Here is a 23,838-nt window from a genome sequence, read left to right on the forward strand (position 1 = left end):
TGAGGCAAACGGCTTAGAGCATCAGAAATTAGCATCTGTTTGCCAGGTTTACAGATCAGCTTGTACTGGTATGCCCCGAGCAAAAGCGCCCAGCGCTGAATTCGGGCTGCAGCCATGACAGAAGTTTGACGATCCTGTCTGAGAAGGCCCAACAAGGGGCGGTGGTCCGTTACAAGCGTGAACTCCCGTCCCAACAGGTAATCGCGGAACCGTGTCACGCCAAATACCAGGGCTAAGGCCTCGCGCTCAATTTGGGAGTATTTTCTCTCTGCTGAGGTGAGCGTTCGTGATCGGAAACCAATTGGCCTGTCTTCACCATTTATTCGATGGAAAAGGGCAGCACCGACACCGTAAGGTGACGCGTCGCATTCCAACATCAGCTCAATCTGCGGATTAAAGTACGTTAGCACTGGGGCTGAACACAAAGCATCCTTGGCCTTCTGGAATGCCGCATCTTCTTTTTCGTGCCAAACCCATTTTGCACCTTTTTCAAGAAGGCTGTACAAGGGTGAAAGTATAGTGGAAAGATTTGGCAAAAACTTCTTGTAAAATGTAACCATTCCCACAAAGGATCGCAACTCAGCAACATTTCGCGGTGAAGGGGCTAGCCTGATTGCATCCACGTGCTTCTCGAGTGGATGTAGCCCTTCAGCATCGATACGATGGCCAAGATATGTCACTGATTGTTCACCAAACTTGCACTTGTCGGCACGAAGCTTGATACCGTTCTCGCGGAAACGCTGTAGCACAGCTTGCAGGTTTACGTTTTCAGCCTCGCTGCTCTCGGCTATCAGGACGTCGTCTAGATAAGCCTGGGTCCCTTTTAGTCCTTGCAGCACAGATTCAATTTTCCGTTGGAATATCGCTGGAGCTGATGCGATGCCAAATGGTAACCTGTTGTAGCAAAAGAGCCCCTTTTGTGTGTTTATCACTGCTAATTTCCGCGAATCTTCATCTAGCTCGACCTGATTGTAAGCATCGCGGAGGTCTAAAATACTGAATTTTTTTCCTCCACACAGGTTTGCAAAAATATCGTCTATGACAGGCAAGGGGTACTGCTCAACATCGCTCACAGGGTTTAGTGTAACCTTGAAGTCCCCGCAAATGCGCACTGTTCCGTCCTTCTTCAAAACTGGCACGATGGGCGCTGCCCATTCGGAATGAGGGACTGGAGATATTATGCCAGCTGACACTAATCTGTCAAGCTCCTTAGACACTTTATCACGAAGTGCAAAAGGAATTTTCCTTGCCTTGAAGAACTTGGGGTTTGCTCCGGCTTTGATGTGCAGTCGGGCTGGCGGGCCTTTCATGAGACCAGCGCCTTCCGTAAAAAGGTCGGAGTGTTGCTGGAGCAGCGTCGGCACGTCCTCCAAGGCTTGTTTTGGCACAGGAGCCGTCGAATACACGCTCAGCACCTGAATGCGTTCGTCTGTTAATTTTTTCAGCAGGTCCCGACCGCATAGACTGGGGCCATTGCAGTCTAAAACTGTCAGACTGCACTGCACTGTTGTACCGTCGTAATAAACTGGCATTGTCAGTGCTCCCAGAAGCGGCAACTTTTCGAGATAGCATGAAAGCTGCACTTCCGCCTTTTGTAGCTGCGGCCATCGGTGAGAGTGCAATTTGTAAATGCTCTTGGGAATGACACAAACAGGGGAACCAGTATCGATGTCCATCATTATTTCAATGCCATTCCACGCGAACGATTTCCTGTGGGCGGTATGAGAGAGCGCGTGGTAGTCAAGGACCAGATTTGTGACGCGCTGCTATCACTTTCTTCGCTTTCCGTCGCCTGAGCAGTTACTGCTAGCATTTTGCTTGCTTCATTTGCGGCACACATTCTCGCTAAATGCCCTGGCCGTGCACACTTGTAACATTTCCGCTTGATTAGTCGACAAGCATTGGTCTTGTGACTACGTCTACCGCAACATTTGCATTTTGCACGCCTTGCGACTTCGCGCGCGATTCGTATTGCCCAGAGAGCTTTAGCAATCTTGCTTGTTCTTGGTCTGTAACAATACCTTGCGAATCGCGTTCAGCGCTCTCTGCGGCAAGGGCAAGAGCCTCAGCTTCTTCAAGATTCAGATCTTTCTTCGCTAGCAGCTGCTTCTGCACATTCTTGGATCTGACGCCGCACACAATACGGTCCCTTATCATTCTGTCCAGCATAGTTCCAAAATTGCAGTTGTGTGCCATCTGTCGTATTGCCACTATGAATGCATGTACAGATTCCCCTTCTTGCTGGCAGCGATGGAAGAACTTGAAACTTTCAGAAATTTCATTCGGTACCGGGTCGTAGTAGCTGTTTAACGTCTGCACAACTTCTTTGTAGGTCAGGGCGTTAGGCTTTCGCGGGGCTACCTTTCCGTTCAAAATTTATATTGTCCTTGTTCCAAGCGCAGCTACCAGCAGGGCTCTTTGCTTAGCATCGTCCTTTACATCATTCGCTTCGAAATAGGCTTCAACCTTGACTAAATACGCCTGCCACTTATCTTTTTCGTCTTCAAATTCCGGTAGCCTGTGTGCCATGGTCGGTGGTGGGTTCCTTCTGCTTGGCTTTCTTGCTGCAGCAGAATCCTCGTCGCCACTGTTACGTTCTACCGGCCAAAGGCCGGCAGCTACGCGATGAAATGCAGGCCGATTCGCAGAGCAAAAAGACGGCGCTTTATTTCCAGCTCGGAAATATATAAAGAAGAGAAAAGAGAGAAAGAGGGACCATAGACGCATGCGCGGAGAGGCGCACGTGGCTCCGAATAGGTTATCTGCAGCAGAGAAGTTATTGGTCCTCACTGGAGATAATTAATACTGAAGTATAGCCTTGCATTTTCTTCAATTTTTTTGGCGCAAGCCATTCTACGCATATCTCTTTATCTGCAAATCATATTGACCGCAAAAAAGACGGGGACATAGGAAGAAAACACATACACAGCACAGGCGGTAACTTTCAACTGTTTTATTCATAGCAGCCAGTGGGCATATATAGGCAAAAGGAACATGCGCAGATCGCGGCAAACAAGAATGCACATCAGCTTAGCGTGGCAACCAATTATCAAAAAAATCTATTTCCGCTTGAAACAACCTAATGGAGGTATCGCTAACACAATCTTCGCCTTTCTTATTTATATGGTAAGCCTCCATCAGTTCACGTGCAGTCTGGTCATGGCTTCTGCCCAGAATCTTTATCTCCTCAAAAAGAGGTGCACAGCGACAGGCATTGCAGTGCGCAGGTAAGTGCGCCAACTCATCTTTCTTTAACTTTTGCTCATGCTCCCTGGCTCGATCATTTAGGCACCGTCCAGTCTGCCCTATGTAGGACTTGCCACAGGCCAGGGGGATCTCATACACAACCCCTACATTGCATTTGGCATACGGCTTGGTGTGGTTCTTACCACAACCTAGCCTTCCTTTAGGATCACGGGAGGTGCGGGGGCAGAGCCGCGCCAGCTTAAAAGGGGCTGAAAAGACAAGGGGGACTTTTTGATAATTGGTTGCCACGCTAAGCTGATGTGCATTCTTGTTTGCCGCGATCTGCGCATGTTCCTTTTGCCTATATATGCCCACTGGCTGCTATGAATAAAAAAATTGGAGGACGCTTAAGCTTCGCATTCAAGAGTGGGACGCGACAGCGTTCCCGTCGACCCGCCAAGGGGTATAATACAATGCGCTACGGCACAGCGATCACTTACGATGCGCCCCGCATCGGACTTAGCGCCCACCTATCACGCGGTGAGCGTCGAGCAACGCAGCGTTCGGCGCGGCAAAGAAACGTGCGCCTGAGCGAACGGAACGAACCAAAGAACTCGGTGTCTCGGAGGGGAAACGATCTACGCCAGCCAAACGTCGTGATCGGCACGGGCAGAGAGATAGTAATCTAAACCGGGAGCACGGCGAAGCGTCGTCAGGGGAGAGGGAGTCCCGCGACGCGCCTGGCAGTGGTCCCAATGCGGGCGCGGCGCGCCTCCTGTCGGGGCAGCGCCGTACATTGAGAGGAGGGAGTCTTCTGTGTTTGCCGCAAGATGGCTCTGCGTGTGCGGAAAGCGCAGAAGAAATGCAGCGGAAATTCACTTCGCAACTCGTGTAATTGCGACTTCTGTACGTTACATGTTCATAATTACCGATATACACCGCATTATAACTTTCCACGGCTCGTTTCGAAGGCAATACCGCATTCACTAGAGGCGCGTTTGCACCGCTTGGAAGCATCGAACTCGTGGCTGAGTGGTAGCGTCTCCGTCTCACACTCCGGAGACCCTGGTTCGATTCCCACCGGGCCATTCTTGGAAGTTGCTTTTTATTTCTGAAGCTCCTGCCGTGATTTATCGCTCACGGTCAATGCCGCAAACGCCGACGCCGACACCCGACGCCGACGACACCGGCTTTTCTGCGACACGAGCTCCTTAACGCTATCGCGTTAACAGTTGAAAGTTACCGCCTGTGCTGTGTATGTGTTTTCTTCCTATGTCCCCGTCTTTTTTGCGGTCAATATGATTTGCAGTAAATACCAACTAGGCCAAACTGAAGTTCTTCTGAAGCATATATCTCTTTATCTACCGCAGAAATCGACGTCTGCATGTGTCTGGGCAGCTGGCTATATTCCGTACCAGTGCTTTTGAGAGCAGTGATTGGACCTCGCTTGAGCAAAATTATAACAGACATTAGCGTTACGTCTACATTTTTTTCGCGCAAGAAAATCTCAGCATATTTCTAAAATTACCGCACAAATCGGCGTCTTCACTTACCTGGCCAGTTGCCTAAATGTCGCACCAAAGGTTTTGTCTGAAGTGATTAGACCTGGCTCGACCAAAATTATGATGTACTATAGCCTTTATTTTATTTTTCTTTATTTCTTTTCGCGCAAGCCAATCTGGGCATATCTGTTTAATCAGAGCAGAAATCGGTGTCTCCACTTGCCTGGGCAGCTGCTTATACGTCGAACCAGTGCTTTTGAGGGAAGTGATAGGGCCTGGCTGGACAAACTTATACTTGTATATAGCCTTACATTTTCTTCATTTTTTTCTGGCAAGGCAATGATCGCATATCCGTTTACTTACCGCAGAAATCGGCATCCGCACTTACCTTGGCAGCTGCCAATACGTCGATCCAGTGCTTCTGAGAGAATGATTGGGCCTCACTGGTGCCAAATTATTATGGGCTATAGCGTTAACTTTCTTCTTTTTTTGCGGAAGGAATCGGCGCGTATCTGTTTAGTTACCCCACAAATAGGCGTCTGCGTGCACCTGGGCAGCTGCCTATACGTCGTATCCGGGCTTCTGAGAGAAGTGAATGGACCTTGTTGGAGCAAAATTGTAATGGGCAATAGCCTTACCTTTAACTTCATTTTTCTCGCGCAAGCCAATCTGAAGGAGGAAGAGGAGGAGGAAATAAGTTTATTGGGTCCTGAGGAACCCCTTCCCACCCACTCTTGGTTTAGTGGTCGGCAGGGGTCGCGGGCCGCACCCACGTTGGGACGGGAAGCCCGTCAGGCACCGCCCTTTCGTGAGGCCTCTGGACGGCCCGGAGCTGGGTCTGGTGGTCGTCGCTTCGCAGGGCGTCCATCGAGTCTTCTTCTTTGCTGAACACGTTGCCGCTTAACGCAGAGCATTGCCAAAGCATGTGCGATAGCGAGCAATACGATTCGCCGCAATCTGGACATTGCGGCTCTACGTCCGGTGAATAAAGGCTCATTCTGCCTCTCCAGGGGAACGACCTTGTTGGCAGCATTCTAGATATAGATGACTGTGGTCTAGTGAGTTTAGCGTGGGGGAGAGGGAAGGTTCTCATCGAGAGATGATGATGCATTGTTATTTCGTTGAAGGTGACTAGCGGGTCTCGGTGCTCCCCTCCCTCCCCGCCACTTCGCTCGCCACGATCGCCGCGGTGTGTGAGTCCTCGCGCGCGTCCGTGTGCCAGCTCGTTGGCGTTGGGAAAGTCGCGGTGCACGCCGGCCCCCGTGTGCGCTGGAAACCATTTGAGGATGTGGTGACCCGCGGCTCCCTCACTGCCGAGGACGGCCGCCGCTTTCCGCGATATCGAGCCCGAGGCGAATGCTCTGGCCGCCGATCGCGAATCTGTGTATACGTAAGAACGTTCGGGGTCCCTCATTGTCATGACTATTGCCACCTGTTCGGCCACCTCGGACGTTACCCCCTTGACCGATGCTGCGTTAATGATCTTACCATCCCAGCGTATCGAGACGGCCGCGTACCGGTCGCTGCACCCGTACTGGGCCGCGTCTACAAAAGTCGCCAGTCCCGGACAGTTGGCGGTCGATTTCAGCAGTGCTCGGGCCCTCGCCTTTGGGCGCCCCTCGTTGAATTGCGGGTGGACGTTTCTCGGAAGAGGTTCTACCTTGAAAGTGCCCTGACCGCCGCGCTGAGCGCGACGCTGCGTGCGTTGCACGCTGCCTCTGCTTTTATCCCAGCTTCTTCTAGGGTGCGTCTGCCGACCCTGGTGGTCAACAGCCCCACGACCTGTACCTTGGTCTGTGCTTCGATGATTTCTGCTAGCGAATTGTGGACCCCTAGCCGATCGCGCCGCTCCGTGCTTGTACTGATCGGAAAACCTAGCACCCTCTTGATGCTCTTGCGCATCAGTGTGTCTATCTTGGCTGCGTCTCTCTTGGTCCATTTTAGCGCCGAGGCAGCGTAATTTACGTGACTCATGAGGAAGGCGTGGTAAAGTCTGATGAGATTGCTCTCGCTGCGCCCTCCCCTGCGGTTGGTCACCCTGAGGATCAGCCGGAGCATGTTCTCCGTTTTGGACGTGAGTCTCATTACCGTTTGCGTGTTACCGCCTTTAGCCTCAATTAGCAGCCCCAGGATTCTTATAGTGTCCACTCTGGGGATCGGCTAGCCGGCACTCGTGTGTAATTTGATTGGTATTTGACCGATCGGCGTCAAATTCCTCATGCCTTGTTACGAGGGCCTGTAGAGCAACAGCTCCGATTTGCTGGGTGACAGACGGAGTCCCGTTTCCTTCAGGTACTCTTCCGTTGTGTCCAGCGCCTCTTGAAGAGCCCGCTCGACTTCTGCGTCGGACCCTCCCGGGTACCACACCGTAATAGCGTCTGCGCACAGGGCATGATTGACGTTGGTCATTCTCGTCAGCCGGTCCGAGAGCCCTTCTGAGCCAATCTGAGCATTTTTTTTTTTAGTTACCGCACACAAATCGTCGTCTGCAAGTGCCTGGGCAGCTGCCTATACGTCCAACGAGTCCGTCTGAGAGAAGTGATTCAACCTGGCTGGAGCAAAATTAAAATGGGCTACAGCCTTAACTTTTGCTTCATTTTTTTGCACAAGCCAATCTGCGCACATCTGTTTAGTGTCCGCACAAATTTCAATAAGCACTTACCTAGGGTGTGATCTATGTGCGGAGTCGGTGCTATTTAAGGAAGTGGTTGGACCTGGCTGGAGCAAAACCCGCCGTGGTTGCTCAGTGGCTATGGTGCTGGGCTGCTGAGCACAAGGTCGCGGGATCGAATTCCGGCCACGGCGGCCGAATTCCGGCCACGGCGGCCGCATTCCGATGGGGGTGAAATGCGGAAACACCCGTGAAATTTTTTTAGGTTCACGTTAAAGAACCCTAGTTGGTCAAAATTTGCGGAGTCCTCTACTACGGCGTGCCTCTAAATCAGAAAGCGGTTTTATCACGTAAAACGACGTAATTTAATTTGGCTGGGGCAAAACTATATTTATTCTTTCTTTAGGGCAAGCCATTCTGTGTGTATGTGTTTTAGTTACCGCGTAAACTTACGTCAGCACGTAGCTTGGATGCTATCTATTTCAGGAGCAATTGCTTTGGGAGAAGTGAATGAACCGACTGGTTAAAAATTATAGTGGGCTATAGGCTTCCCTTCTTTCAGCTTTTCGGCAAGTCTGTCAGCGCCTGTATGTGTAATCGCGCAAGTCGGCGTCAGCACATACTCGTACATTGAACTTTTTGTCGAACGAGTGCTTTTGATGGGAATGATTGGACCTTGCTGGAACAAAATTATAACGGGCAAGTTTTCGTGCAAGTTAATCGGCTAATATGTGTTTAAATAGCGTGCAAATCATTGTCTGTCCGTATCTCGGGAGTGAGTATGTGTGGAAGCAGTGCTTTTGAGGAATAATATTGGAGCTGGCTCCGGTAAAATTATAATGGGCTATAGACTTACCTTTTTCTTTTCTTTTTCTTTCAAGAAAACCTGCGCTATATGTGTTTACCGCGCAAATCGGCGTCAGCAGATACCTCAAGAATGATCGGTATCTCGAACCACTGCTTTTCATGAAGTGATTTGACCTGCCTGGCTCAAACTTATAACAGGCTATAGGCTTGCCTTTTCTTTTTTCGGGCAAGTCTATCGGCCATATGTGTTTATTGAGAGAGTATGAGAAAGGAAAAACCGATTCCCGTCCTGATCGGACCCGAGCCTTAGGTGCGGAAGTCAGCTACTCTACCACTGAGCCACGTCAGCGGTTGCTAGCATGCAGAGGCAAAGTGCGCCATAAACGCGTCCTAGCGCGCGACGAGACACGTAATGTGACATACGCTCTGCGTGGCGCCGATGCATGCACATTTTGCATTGCATCTTGTAAAGTATTACACCAGGTAGGGCTCCATGTAGGAGATCCACAGGTAGTGGTACAAAGTAGTTAAACAAGGTTTGAGGGATAACAAGTTTATGCAGGTGGATACTTGGATGCTAAAAAACACATATTGTGTACCTTGTTGAATCAACCTGGTTCGGTGACTACGTAAGTGCCGCGTTTCAAAGGGAATGCCAATATACCATCAGCATCATTAGCATCGTATTCTGGCACATTTCTTGGGATCTGCGATGCGCGTCGTGTAACGTCTATACGTGCTCCCTTTGCATATGACAACACCAGGCAGCTCGCCATGTAGCAGTTGCATAGATAGCGGTACAAGGTAGTCAAATACGTTTTGAGGAAGAGAAAGAAGATGGTGGTGATGCATAAATATTGCTGTAATGAAAAACATGTGCGGCGTCCCTGGTGAATTCAAGCAGGCTAGAGGAATGTCACCGTCCCGTTTCAATGGGAATGCGCTTAAATAATCAAGGTCATCATTACTATGGTATTGTGCCAGTTGACGCTCGATGTGACATGCGCGCCGTATAGCTTCGACACGCACAAAATTTGCAATGCAGTTTCCTTATATTCAACCAGGTGGTCCGACATGCAGCTCGACCTGGTTAACTCAAGCAAGCCAGATGACTAATGTAACCACTCCGTTTCGACGGGGATGCCAATAAACCATCATTATCGTCATCAACAACATCAACGTACCTTGCCACGAGTTAAGGGATGTGACATTTGCGCCACGTAATCTGTGTACCTGCGTTTTCCCTTAGGTACACGTTGTGGCACACCTATGAATGTTATGAACCACTGCTAAAGAAGCGAATAGTAGAGATATCTACGCTCCCGCAACCAGGCAACAACGTGTGCTCAGCAAATAGCTGTGCAGACAGCAGCAAAGCAGCGTAAGCCGCAGCTCGCAGTCGACGTCGAGCGTGCAGTTCAGATCGTTCTCGTCAAAACGACTCGAACAGACTTTGCCGCGAAGACATGGTAGTACGTGGGGCCGAAAATGGAGCTCCTGTGGAGCCGCTCCTCCAGCTTACGCTGCGAATTTGCCTTGCGAGCCGCGCAGGCCTGTGTATTTTTTGTTATTTCTCGAGCAAGCCACTCTGTGCACCTCCGTTTAATTGCCGCGCAAACCTGCCTCACCACATACTTTGGCCGTGATATATGTGTCGAACTAGTGCTTTTGAGAGAAGTGATTGGAACTCATTCATTCCATCAACCAATGGCGCTCACTCCTCAGCAGCTGCGGTGCACCTCACCACGGTGGCGGTCAAGCCTTTAACGCAGCAGAGGGTATTAAGAATCTCTGTGCCCGGAAAGGCCGCCAATGGAACCTGACCCTCCCAACGTATAACACCCGAACTATTTCGAGTAAAGCTACCTTAGCAGGTATCTAAGGAACTATCAGCCATTGTTTGGGATATAATCGGCATAATGAGATTAGAACTGGTGAGGCTTCTACATTTCTGAATAAGGCCATGTCCTCTGATATAGAGGACTCCCAGATGAGCAATACGGTGTAGGATTCCTAATCCATAAGGACATAGCGGGCAACATCGACGAATTCTACAGCATTAATGAGAGGGTAGCAGTAGTCGTAATAAAACTTGATAAGACGCATAGATTACAGACGGTACAAGCCTACGCCCCAACCCCCAGTTATGATGATGACGATGATGATGAAATAAATCAGTTTTATGAAGATTGGGAGTGATGTACGTGTTGAACTATTTATGTTGAGAGAAGTGACTGGACCTGGCTGCGGAAATGGTATAATGGGACTTGCCTTTGTTTCCTTTTTGGGGGAGCAAGACAATTTGCGTCTATTAGTTTACTCATCGCGCAAGTAGGCATTAGCACATGCATGGGGACTAATGTATGCGCCTTATGAGTGCTTTTGAGATATGAGATTTGATATGACTGGCCAAAATTTTAAGCTGCTATAAGCTTACCTTTTTTTTTACTTTTAAAGCAAGCCAATCAGCGCATATCCGTTGTTTCAAGGCGTAAAACAGCGTCCATTCTCTCGGTTACGGAACGATATTTATTTCAAGCTTGACTTGCAACCTTGTTACAGTGTATCTGCATTTCGGAACTTACCTATAATTGCATATTTACCATTAAAGTCTATTGTGCTTAGAACTGTATAATACGTTCTTCCTTTTGTGATTCTTTTAATCTGATATTTCTTTTCTCGGTATTTTTTGCATTTTGCTTTATTGAATCCTTAAACCCACATTTTGATGCAGACAGGTCTTAACTTCGCCAGAGTAATGTGGAATGTTCTCGCGTTGTCGCCACACTACCACATTTATAAAATGCAGTTGTACATTTTTTTTGCGTGCCGTTATTTCTACTGCCCTCTCTCTCTTTTTCTCATCAACAAACATTTTTGTCACTTTCACTGCGAATCAATAGTGGAACGCACGCGTTATGCGGATGTTGTGGGTTCGGCTTCCATGGGCGGCAAATCATTTTTTTTTGCCCACTTTCGTTTCTCCTTTTTTATCCTTCTGTACATTTCAGTTTCAAGCACAATTATTTACCCCGATCGGTGCATTCCTTGGCTTGATTATATATATATATATATATATATATATATATATATATATATATGTGTGTGTGTGTGTGTATGTGTGTGTGTGTGTGTGTGTGTGTGTGTGTGTGTGTGTGTGTGTGTGTGTGTGTGTGTGTGTGTGTGTGTGTGTGTGTGTGTGTGTGTGTGTGTGTGTATTTTACTCCTTGGTGTGCACGTCTCTTTACGAGTGTGTGTGGTGCGGTATTGTGCCCCATGCCCTGTGGTTCAAGGAACGCTGTATCAGTGTCCAAACTTACGTTATATTAACCGACACAAAGCCGCAGCAATAATTGCCAGCTAAAGTCACAAAAAAGAAAGGAAGCGGGACACAGTGTGAAGGCACAAAACACAGAGAGGTCTTTCTTCTCGCCACGCTTCTGGGCTTCACTTTCTGTGATGATCGCTTCGCTGCGGGCTTTTGGCAGTAGTGTGTTCGGCAAACTCGGAACATACACTATAGTCAATCGCTACCCTCTTCCGTTGCGCCGGACGTACGCAGTGGAGAAAAATGCATGCCTGGTGAAGCCTTGCGTTCCTTGCGACGTATGCCGTCACGCTGTGGAGCAGGGAAATGCCGATGACGCGATGTCGACCGCGTCACCTTGAACACATTCGATGAGTTTTGCCCGAGCTCGTCGTGAGGGCCGTGCGCAGCGTTCGAAGCGCGAGCAACTTGTCACAGTCAGACGTCGAGTTGACGCCAGCGTAAGCGGTTTCAACGAACTGCCGGTCGTCGCCTACATGACATTGCAGAGGTTTCCATATATGGATTCTCCTCGAAGCGTGAGCATCGAAGGCTGTCGACTCAAGTCGCCTGGAGCCGCAGGCTAGAAGCATAAAAGAAAGAAGAAAACGAGAAAAAAATATGCCATTTGCGTAACGAGCTTGCTAGCCTCGCCTTCCGAGCTTCATCTCATTGCCCGTGTTCTAGAAGGATCTACGCGCCGACTGTCGTTTTGGTGGGAAGAGCGCAAGCCGTTGTTGCCGCAGAGGAACAACTTAGTATGCTGAGGTTCCTATCTTGAGGTAGCGCTGCCACGAGACCACATTCTACGGGCAGCTCGCGAAATATCGGCCCGATTGGCGAGCCTGGTGACACACATAGTGGCAATCACGGTAGGCTCAGGCGGAACAGTTGCCGGCTATGTATGTCAGGCTGACCCCGCATGCTGCAACACCACCACAACCGCCACCACACAGTTCGACCTGCCAATATCGCCAAATTACACGGGGGTCCGTGACGTATCATGGCAGTTGTACGTGAGTGGCTCGGTTAGCGAAGACGCATGTGGTGTTTTAATAGCAGGCAAATTTTGCTTGCATGTTGCTCCTTCCACTGTTTCCACTGAATCTGATTTAATTGTATAAAACGAACCATTCGTGCACAGTAACTAAATATTTTTTAATATTGGAAGGGTATAGCGCTGTGTATAGAAGATTATTTTGAATATAGTAGAACGGAGACATGATGTACAGACACTTTTACACGATGACGGTGTGCATTAGCGCACATTCAAACACGCACAAATGTAAAAAAATCCTTGACAGGTTGAACTATTTCCTAAACATTTGATACTTTCATGGAGTACATGGGGCGCGAAACAAGAGAGACCGCTTAACCGATAGTCCTACATTAAACTGCTGCAAATAGTTCGTATACAGTCAACAACACTCCTTATTACGTTCCGACTCAGCATCGCGCTGTGCCTAATGTTCTGTGGCGCCATTTCACTTTCAGAGCAAGTTCAATGTAACCCATTCACTTTTAGAGAAATCTAGTGTTCTGTTAAGAATTCATACTGAGGGTTCGTTACAGCGCAACACAAGACAAGGACAAAAGAAGGTATAAAACGACGACATGGCGCTGGGGCCAACTGGTTAGGATTAATACTGAGGGTTCGTTACAGCGCAAACTAAGACAAGGACAAAAGAAGGTGTAAAATAAGGTGTAAAACGCACCGTGTCGTCGTTTTATACGTTCTGTTGTCCTTGTCTTGTGTTGCGCTACAACGAACCCTCAGTATGAATCCCAACCAACTGGCCCAACTGGCCTTGATTCTGTTTAGAATTCTGACGGTCCCCCTCCCTCTTTTGTTCGCGTTTACACCCGTGATAAAAGCATACGCACCAAGGCTTCTGCGATAGAAGCGAATGTTCAAGGTGCCTTGCCATGCAACCTGAACACTCAAGGTCTAACGTAGCATATAGAAACACTGCAGTGTAGTCGTGGTTAGTTTCAGGCTGCCGTTATCAGCTGCCAAGACATTCGGTTTCTTGGTCCATGGTCCATATACTTTTAGCTACGGGAGTACATTAAGCTATAATACAACTCACCTTCAACAATAATTTACATTATGCTAATGCGAGAGTTGCATTGAATAAACAATTCGCTCCTGCTATCATCTCACATTGTAAAACAGTTTCCATCGTGGAAAGACACATTGCTCACTTGAAATATTTTAAAGCGCGCACGCTACCTCGCTGTGCTGTTCATCTGGTCAAAAACATTCTCTGCTTTTCATATGGTGCACATGATTTCAGATGTGACTTTCCCCATTGTACACTCCTTGGAGCGAGCAAAGTTTTACAATATGTCTTGAGAGTACAGGCCCACCACTGGTGTTGGGAAAATCTAAATTTACAATATTTAGGACCGGCGCAGTTCTGAAGCCCGCAGCAGACTTTATTAAACAACATGTTGTATCATGTAAGGAACGTTACAATCATGGTATCACCAGCCACGTAAAGCTGAAATTGTCTGAATAAGTCAGCATGCATAATTCAGGCCTTTGGACTGGCCGTCACTATTCATCTACATAATCTATTTTACTGCCCTCTGCAGCGAAACATCCTGTAACAAGTGGAACGTGTTCACCACTGTCCTCACGAGGCCATGAAATTTGGCTGTAGCCGAAATGAGCATAAATGTAACAAGGCGTCACGTAAACTGTCGCACACATTAATTACTCAAGAAGCGTTGTTGTGTGCAGCTGGACAAAAACAATATACTTCTTTTTCAAAGCACCGAATGTTTTACATAGTTGCAATACTCTCCCCAGTTGCAACACTGTCACGAAGTTAATAAGCAAGAGCTTGCCATATGGTCATATTTTTATTACCATGCGCACCACAGCACATATTATTGCTATCGCCCAGAAGTCCTGCGGGTCTAGTGGGCTGCGTACTTCGCGTCAGTATGATGTTGTTGAAGTGATGCATGATAATATATTTCCAAAAGAGATGTATCCAACATAGGTCACTTAAGCTCACTCACTTTCAGACAGCCCAAGTGGCCTAAGTGGCTCGGCAACATCAGTTGGCATATTAGACAGGCCAGACGAGACATGAATCAACAGAGCGAAGCAGCAAACAATGCACTTTACATGAAACATCGACAAAAACGGACCCACAACGAAAGCCCATATAGAAGTCTCAAGGAGGAAGCTGGAGGCACATCAGAAAAGACGCTACTAGACAATACTTCTGAAGACACGCGGATAACCTTGTGTTGCGCATGTGTGGTGGTCTCGTTTATTAATTCCGTACGAGGTTTCTTAAATTTAAACCGCTGTCGACTGATTTTTCAAACTGCAATGGCCTTGAAGTCAACCGCTTGCTGTCAGCGTGCAAATCATATCCCCATAAATCACGTCCCAGCCTCAAAGAAATGTACAAAGGTATCGTTGTACTGGATAAAATCACCACAATACAATAGAAGGTACGCAAAAGAGGCAGAGAGAGAAACATGTGAGCGCCGACTACAAACTAAAGGCGCGAGAAAGACAAAGACCGCATTTAAAAGAGAGCATATGATAAAATCAAATGTATGAAGCCGAAGAAAAACAGAAGAAATCGATCTATCAAAGCACAAACAGACTTTCCTTTTTATTGTTACTTGAATGCTTAAGTCAAGGACCAATTTTGCAAACTTTCAAGCAGAGGAAAACTTATTTCTCAGATATGGTGACACAGATTGCGCTGACACATGCTCCAAATTTCCTTTACGTGCTCAAAGCGTGCTCAATTTCTGTGTTGATTTGCGCTGGTCACTTGTCCAATACTCAGAAGCATTTAGATATCGTGCACCAACTGCCAACTTAGCCTTACTCAGCCAAGACTACCAGGAACCTGAAGATGCTGCTATGCTGTTGAGTAATGGATGTTGTCAGTAGTCTAGCAGCACACTAGCAATTAGTGTGACAGCATCTGATATTTACAAACTTGTTTCGTTGAGTGCGTCCGTCCGCCTTTTTCTATTTCATTGCCCTCGTCATGTCATCGCCATCATTAAAACGCCGTCGCCGTTATCCAGTAACTGTCGTCTGGCTGCCTCCTTATCCAAAGATTCACTAGCGCCCTGCGGCGGATAGAAACAAAACTGTGCTCACTCCAATACGCTGGTGATCACGCTCATATATGCCCCACCAGCTACGTGTACCTGGATGCTGGGCGCTCTTACCGATCCATTATCGTGCACCACAGGCGACTAAAACAACCTTCGCAGAGGTGTGCCATTCTGGTAACTGATACATCAACGACAGCGAAGCTGTTTGAACGGAGTTCTCACACCCTCTGGGCGTGGTCTTTAAGCGGCGGCTACCAGGGAGGTTCCGTTGCGTTCACCACGGCGACCGCCCTGTACCACCACAGTCGCGCAAACTCCTAGCAGACCTTGCAACTCCTAGCAACATGGGGACGGCATAAGGTAACGTTAGAAACAAAACTTACGGATTGGTGAGTAAATAGAAAACGTGCGTAAATGTTGCGGTCTGTTCGGAATGAGGATATATACGCAAGGTAACTTTTGTTTTATAATCATTATTCGTTACGTTTCGCACCCGAATTCGGGGTTCCCGCAAGCAGTGCGTCGCATTAACATTTTATATCGACCACGCCGTCACACGTCGGCCTCCAACACCACGTGAACAGCGTTGCGGAACTGAAGCGCATTCCCTCCCTCAGACAGCTTCGTTGTAAAATATGTGCGGAATATTGTGGCGGTTAAGACACCTAGAATGGTGGGTTTGTGAATGCACCTTTGAAGGCCCCAGCAGGTAATGCGGTATAACAAGGACGACGTTGTGCGCGCTGCAAATGTATTCTTCGGAATAAATCGCCATTTCTAAACTACGTTTTCTTTGCCACTGCCCCCCTCCCCCCCTTGCGGGTGATGGCTTCTGTACTGCAGAGCATACAACTACTTGGGCCGGGCCACTAGTCATGCGCTCCGGGGTGTATGTCTGAATTAGGACGTCTGGTATGAGCAACTGGGCATGTGAACATTCGCGAGCGATCCCCTGGAATGGGCATGCACCATTGGTTAGCAGCCAAATTAGGCATGCAGGAGAGCCAAGAAGTGGAGTCGACAACAGGAGATTGTAGGAATCAGTGGCAGTGAAATGAAGAAGTGGACAACAGAAGCGGTATGGTATGGAGAAAAAGAGTGAATGGAAAGAATGGGACTAGGGCCTGCATTCAGCGAGGTGCGTTGAGGTACAGAGAAGTGAAGGACAAGTCGGCCACAAAACTGAAGCTATCGGCTGCAGAGAAGCGAAGAAGTCGGTAACAGAAGCGTACGAATGTGGAGAAAGCAGTTGAGCGAACAGAATGGAACTTGAGTGTGCATTGAGCGATAAATGTTGAGCTACGTAGAAGTGAAGAAGGCGAAGCGAGGTGAATGCATTTCACTGAATGTCATTAAAAGCTTCGCTAATGACCGATTCACACACATGCGTGAGAACCGCCAATTCTTCTTTCTTCTGCTTTCGTGTCACTGCCTCTGCCTGCAGGAGATGTTCCTTGAATTTCCAACAAAATAAATCGGTTGAACTTTATCGGCTGACAATTTCTTGTCGTTAACTGCATCTCAGGTAGGTTCCGACCACGGGACTACTCTATCAGCTCTCTACAATTTAACTCATGCGTCCGTGAGGTTGCGTTGCTTAGGTTCCCGATCGTCGGGGGCTCTTATAACGCAAAGAACTCTTTGGTTCATCCCAGCCAGATATGTAGCTTCCTGTCTCGCATCATCTCAGGCTTCTTCAATAAAAATAAAATCAAGTGTCCGCAGGTGGCTTTGAGCCTTCCACTTTCAGTCCATCCCGGTGATCTAACCATCAGACCACACACTCTCTCTCTTTTCTAATTATTGTTAGGCCACAATTAAGTGCATCCTTGTCTCGTGCAACTATGAACTCGTTTTTTTTTTCACACGTCTGGCACACAGAGATAGGTGAAGCATGTCGCGTGGCACGACCGGAAGCACTTGCGCACGCGCTGTAGTTTAGATTCGGCCCCAGACTAGCGAATAAAACGTACGAGTGGTCGTCAATCCTACCATTGCTTTCGCCTGCGTCACGTCTAGTAGCAACAAGTTGCGCATAAAAGAACGAGCGTGCCACCTTTCCCATTCTTCCCTAGATGATGCTAGCACTTTGAGGTGCCGTGCCAGAAAGGAACCGCCTTCGGTATCGGGCTAGGTCTTCACGAAGCAGGTTATAGCTTTTCTCCGCCGTCGTACCACAACAACAACAACAAAAAAGAAAGATAAGTCGTTATGCCATAGCCTTCATACTATCGTTTGTGCCTGCGTACTGCTGCTTTCTTCAGACACGCACGTTCGCTTCATGCAGACGATAGCTGGCGTTACACAAAACCATTCATGCATAGCACACCTCTCTTGTTTTCGTCATTTTTTAACAGATATAGAGTGTATTATTTTATTACTAGCAGATTTTTCAAAATCCGAAGACGCTGGCATTACTTCCACTAACTATTTCCGCGAACACGTTGCAATGCATGAATTGAAGCCAGTGATATTAAATGGCACAGCCACCTGTAAAGAATTTTGAAGCTTGCACCAATTTTGAGATAAGCACACTTCAAGCTTTCAGTGAAAATGCAGTGTTGTTCTACTTACTTATTCAGCAAAAGGCGCTTTTTATACATTGTATCTCAAAAGTTACTGGAACACCAATGCATTTCATCGCAAACTTTGGGAACGCATAAATCAAAATTAGCGCCATTCTCAGAATTATCTCCAAGGGAATATGACTTTCGATTTAAGTCACTGGCTACCATTTGGAGATTGCAATTTGTGATGTAATCAGTTGAGTTAATCAGCGAGACTTTGTTAATTACAGCATTCATTATGGTTTCTCATGCAAATATTGTGTGCCTCGGAGGGTAATCGAGGTCAACAATTAGCATTGTGCTACACGACACTGGTGATTATATACATATATATATATTTCACCTTTGGAATATTTTATTCTATTATGCTACATCCAGGGCAGGATTGTTTCCAGAGAGTTTAAGGAAACCCTTTCACTAAAAGGGTTAAGTTCCTTTGGCGGATAGTTAAAATGGAGAGACCTCAATATTAGAAAGTTCTGAAACATGTGGCATTAAGTACTTCAGCCAATTTACGGTCACTTGCAAATGTTCTAGAACAATACGGCTAAGATATTACGGGATGAAATGTGTGATAAAAGCAGTTTTTTTACTAATTTGTTTAATGCTTCATAAGAGATTTATTGTAGGCATCGATTATTATTATTATTATTTGTTTTGAACACATATATACAATTAACAGGAAAGGGAAAGCGAGGAGCAGGCTGGCAACTGCCACCGGAAGGGGCACAATGCCTGCCTACTCTTCAGAAGGGAGGTGACAGCAACACAGAAATGGAAGATAGGAAGGAGGGGAGGAAAGAGGAAAGGAAGAGCAAGAGGAGAAATTTAAAGAATGAAGCAGAACACAGCACAGATCACACATTGCATGCATTGGTGGAACAACATTGACCAACGCTGATTTGACAGCAGTGCCCTAATTATAATTTTGCGCAGTGGATTAATCTAATTAATATTACAAATTTGTTACCCATGTTGGCATAAAAGCTTCAACTTACACGCCTAATCCTAAGAGCTTTTGGCGTCAGTAATAACTCTGCAGTAAAGACGCACCTATGAGGCAGAAATTATGAAAAGCGCTCGTGTGTCCCCCTTCATGTGTCCTTGTCAGTCGTGCGCCAAATATTTTACTATGTATGTTGGGTGGCTTTATAGAAGAACAACAGACCAAAAGAATGTTGTTAAACCAACTGACGGCAGCTTGCGCAATGGTTAGCAAAATTGAAAAAACACACTGGAACAATAAGTTTTCTTGGCGGACAATCGCAACATGCGCACAACAAAATGTATATTCTCCTATGCTTTATTGCGAAGTGCCACGCTGGTACATAATTTTGTACGCGCTTTCAACCTATAAAACACCAAAGAAGCCACTCTTCCCACCAGTCACACACGAATTATTCAAGGAAATGAAGTCGTTCGCGACTATTCGGTTGTTTGCGAGATGATGCAAAACACAACATAAAGTAGCAAACAAAAATTATAAAAGGAGAAAAGCACACCTATATTTGCGAAATCGATGAACTCTACATAAAACATTGGGCGACACGTTTGTAAGAAAGGAATGATCTTGTGTTTCATTGATGAGGAGTGAGATCTGAATAACACAACCAAGTCGTCCAGAAAATACCGTCACGATGGTTCTAAAACACTGTGAAGCTAAATAACTTCATTGCGCAGCTACATGCGGAAAAAAATAAACATTCATAGATACTTCACTCAGGCCTCATCTCGATTATAGAAAAAGACGTCAACTTGGAATAGCAGTTGTCATTGTGGATGTCAAAGCCATTTATTGCGAACTGCTTGATACACCTCCCAGGTTTACCTGCGGAGCACAGGTAACGCCTTGGTCAGGAAGCCACTGTCCGATACACGCAATCAGGCTGTGGAATCAAACAGCTTTCACTAACTTGGGTTTCTGCCGTTCTCAAAAAAATTACAAGCATTTTAAGTAGGCCGGACGAGTATCCCATCTTGTTGCAGCGCTAGGGCAACATGGCGAAATGCTTTGTGGCTCATCGAATTTGTCAGACGACTTTTCTACTGAATGCCTTACATACAGGAGGAATAAACTTTCTTATGACCAAATCGCTCAACGAAAAAACAGTACTCCGTGTAAAAGCGGTCTTGAATTCTTATTACCGGCAAAAACATATATAGTGGAATGTATGTATATATTGTACCTATGTGTACATACGCGCAAGAGGAGGGTTAAATGCGAAGAGGACGAGGATCGACTGCCCTGGGGTTGGCTCGATAAATTGCCTTGGCTGACCTATCACCGCTAATTCGCAAATAAACGCGACACACCGTCACAACATATCATGAAAGCACTCCCATCCTTTTCACACACTGCAGTATAAACAACGCACTGTTTCATTTGGACCCTGCATGCAAGGAATAATTTGTCATTATGAATTAAAACACGGCCTTACATTAAAAAAATGTTTACCGCAAAGTGCGTTTTCAGGCAACTGCAGATGTGGCACTATCGTGATAAGTATCAAGACCACTGGAATGTTCACTGTTGACTATGTCATCTCAATACGTGCCGTGACTTTGGTGAAAATGCTTAGCTGCTGTGATAAATGCCGCCTGAGTAAGCCTACAGAAAATGTGTCTTTGCTCTCTCGAAATATGTTAACTTTTGCAACTGCTTTGTGGCATAGTGTAACAACGTTATTACACCGGTTGTGGGTATCATACTAAAATGTGCATTATTTGGGTATGAGGTACTGTACTAAAATATTTTCATGTTCAACATGATTGAAAATGCATTCAATGAAGCGTGATACCCTGTATCACGCGGTAAGTGAGCAAACTGCGAAAACGTAACCTGCTTCACGCTGTGGACGTAATTAAAATATCGGCTCCAGAATATTTGTTGATCAAGATGGCTTACTATACAGTACTTGTAGCCATACCGAGAAATTTCGGACTCTGCTCATGATACCGTTTGTCGAACTTCCCCGCATTGCATCAGCGCAGCTCAATGGGCAGCACACACAGAAAAAAATGCTATTTCGGAAGGTCACCTGAATTTCATCAAATTTCAATCATAGAAAAGTCGAGAAGGTATGACCCTTCATTGACATGCGTATTTATGGCACTTGGTCGTGAAGCCTTTGTGGCTTTCTAGCGTTGCTTTTTTTGGTCAGTAGCAAAGCACTGCTATAACGCAGCATGAAAGTTACGAATAAACGCTGTAAGTTGCCATGGTGTACTGCAGTGAAGTTCGACATATAGCCTAAGGGACAATGTACAAAATACTGGACGTGGGTTCAACCTCTCATGAATTCCTAGACCTCTACTCCTCGGTAAAGCATATATGAGCAAAAATGAGCTCTAAGGCCTAACTAAAACATTCCCATGGCACGACAGTTTTAGCCTGCTAAGCAACTAAGCGTCTGTAGGCCTACACTAAAAAAGAGTAACTTGGAACAACAAAGAATGGCATGATACGTAAAATGAGCTCACAACACAAGTAACCGCTAAGACTAGCCGCACGATAAACAATAAAAGCATTGCTGGACATCACTGCAGCTGTCGGTGTCCCCATCCCCGCAAGACTCTATTCCCTCATCGACAGCCACGCCCATAATGTAATCGAGCTGATGGATTGCCCCGGGAAACATGCGGAGTTGTCTTCAGCACAAAACTTAAGCGCACAAATAACGCCGCAATTTCAGCTGGTCAGCTGTCTCACAGATGGCATCTAGAAGTCTGCGCGATTCTATTGCGCGCTAAACATGCATCCCGTGCTTAGCAGCAGCCTAGTGAATACGACCACCGCAATGGTGCAGCTTATATTCTTTGGTTCCGCATAATAGAGCCACTTGAGCTGGTTCTGCAATGGAGGCTGCCTTGATGCCGGGCGCTGGAACGACTCTTCATTGGAGACCAAACTGCCCACTCTTGCGCCGCCACGAGGAAAGAACGAAAGGGTTTGTTACTGCTGCACTCCAAGTGGCTAAGCGGGATCTGAGCACTTTAAAGAGGAGATAGAATGACGCCACCTTAGAAGAAAACTCCAGCTACTAAAGCTGCAATGTCATTCTTTCGAAGAAAACAAAAGACTCGCTCCTATTGTTGCAATGACACTGAAAGTTGGCACGGTTATGAGATGCCATTCTGAGTCCTCATAACCACGTTGAGCAAGCACCCATGGGACCGAAGTGTCCTTGGTCGATTGCGAAATAGTTCGCGATGGCACTGGTAATAAGCACTATCGAGCTCTACAAGAAAAAAAGAAACCACCACGTCTTCTCAGCGCACACAGGGCGGATGGGTGGTCGAGTTCGTTCTCATAAGTGAGGGGCAGTAGACGCATGTTTTCACACGGCACACGCTGTTGTACAGGAGGGACGAAACTGTCCTGGGCACAACTTGTGGCGAAGAAGCCGGCCTAACCCTAACCAGGGTTACCAACCGCAGTTTCGCCGAGGTGCCCCCACGGAGCGCTCCGGGTCGGCGCGTTCCCATCATCCCTCAGTCGGACGGAGAGTCGTAGGGGGCGTTGGTGAATATCAAGCTACCGCTATACGCTCCCAGTGTGTAGGCATTTGACGGCTGCAAGAGAAAGCGACGCCAGAGAGGCCCAATCACATGAAAGGTGCGGAGGTTTTACACGCAGACTAAGACGCGAAGTTCCAGGCTCTTTAAGAGCGAGACGCTTCAAGCCCCCTTTCGTTCGGCAGATTCGACGAACAGTAGAACAAGTTCATCGCTCGCTCGCACAACTGCCGAATTCATGAAAAAAAGTGTAGAATGAAGAACGTTATTGTCTCGCATCTGGACACCTTTGCCGCTGGCTGGAAAGAGCCTGGAACGACGCGTCGTATCCTTATCCTTGTTGTCTCGTTAACCTTATGCAAGATAAGTGTATAAGCCTTGTGCATGCTGTCTGCTCGCTTTCTACGTTTGCTCTCATAAAAAAGAATTATTGTTGACCTGTTTTCTGTCATGTCGGCCTACAGTTTCTTTAGAGAGACACGTGTGGTTCTGGTGTCTATTCCTCGCAGTGAACAAACCAAGCACAGTTTCTTTTTATCGCATATACTGACGCAGCCCATAAACTTGAGTCTTCTGGCAATTGTGCCGAGCACATTGGAGCAAGCATTCCAGCCAGCAGCCTTAGCATGCGTCGATACGTCTACGCTATAAACTCCCCGTGCTGAGCAATTCACAGCAATCTATTTATGTTGTGTGTCAAATACTCGTGTTCTTTTCTCTGTTCCCTCTGCGAGTAGGCAACTCTAAAGATTCAGTGGCTATGGTGTTGGGCTGCTGAGCACGACGTCGCGGGATCGAATCCCGGCCACGGCGGCCGCATTTCGACGGGGGCGAAATGCGAAAAACACCCGTGTACTTTTAGGTACTAGATTACTAGATGTACTAGATTTAGGTGTACGTTAAAGAATCCCAGGTGGTCAAAATTTCCGGAGTCCTCCACTACGGCGTGCCTCATAATCAGAAAGTGGTTTTGGCACGTAAAACCTCATAATTTAATTTAACTTTTTTTTAGCTCCAAAGATTAGCCAAACTATGACACATACGTGCAGGTGTGGAAGAAAATCCACTGGAACACGGAAGCTATGGCTTAACTGCATCGCAATGCCCTCTAGAAGTTTTAAGAAGAAGCAAGAGATTAGATTAAACATGCGCGCAGACCGGCCGTGAAAAAAATTCAGTCCCAATGAGATGCAGTTCGGCCCAAGCTCCCATGCTCAAATTATTTTTCTCCGCACCTGCACA

General features: G+C 47.0%; 1 protein-coding gene across 7 annotated transcripts in view; it reads right to left on the reverse strand.

The window, feature by feature from the left end:
* Positions 1-11,484: 11,484 nt before the first annotated feature.
* The window catches only part of axo (axotactin), a 224,121-nt gene continuing 211,767 nt past the window's right edge, over positions 11,485-23,838 (reverse strand). For 3 of the 7 annotated variants that reach the window (XM_070540824.1, XM_070540826.1, XM_070540821.1), the window contains one exon: positions 19,369-22,653. In XM_070540824.1, the coding sequence (XP_070396925.1) occupies positions 22,573-22,653 (81 nt within the window). In that variant the 3' untranslated portion in view covers positions 19,369-22,572. Of the gene's footprint in view, positions 11,997-19,368; positions 22,654-23,838 lie in introns of those variants that run through there. The other 4 variants (XM_070540819.1, XM_070540820.1, XM_070540822.1 and 1 more) reach the window with 3 other exon arrangements.

This window comes from Dermacentor albipictus, chromosome 6, assembly GCF_038994185.2.
Source record: "Dermacentor albipictus isolate Rhodes 1998 colony chromosome 6, USDA_Dalb.pri_finalv2, whole genome shotgun sequence".
NCBI lineage: Eukaryota > Metazoa > Arthropoda > Arachnida > Ixodida > Ixodidae > Dermacentor > Dermacentor albipictus.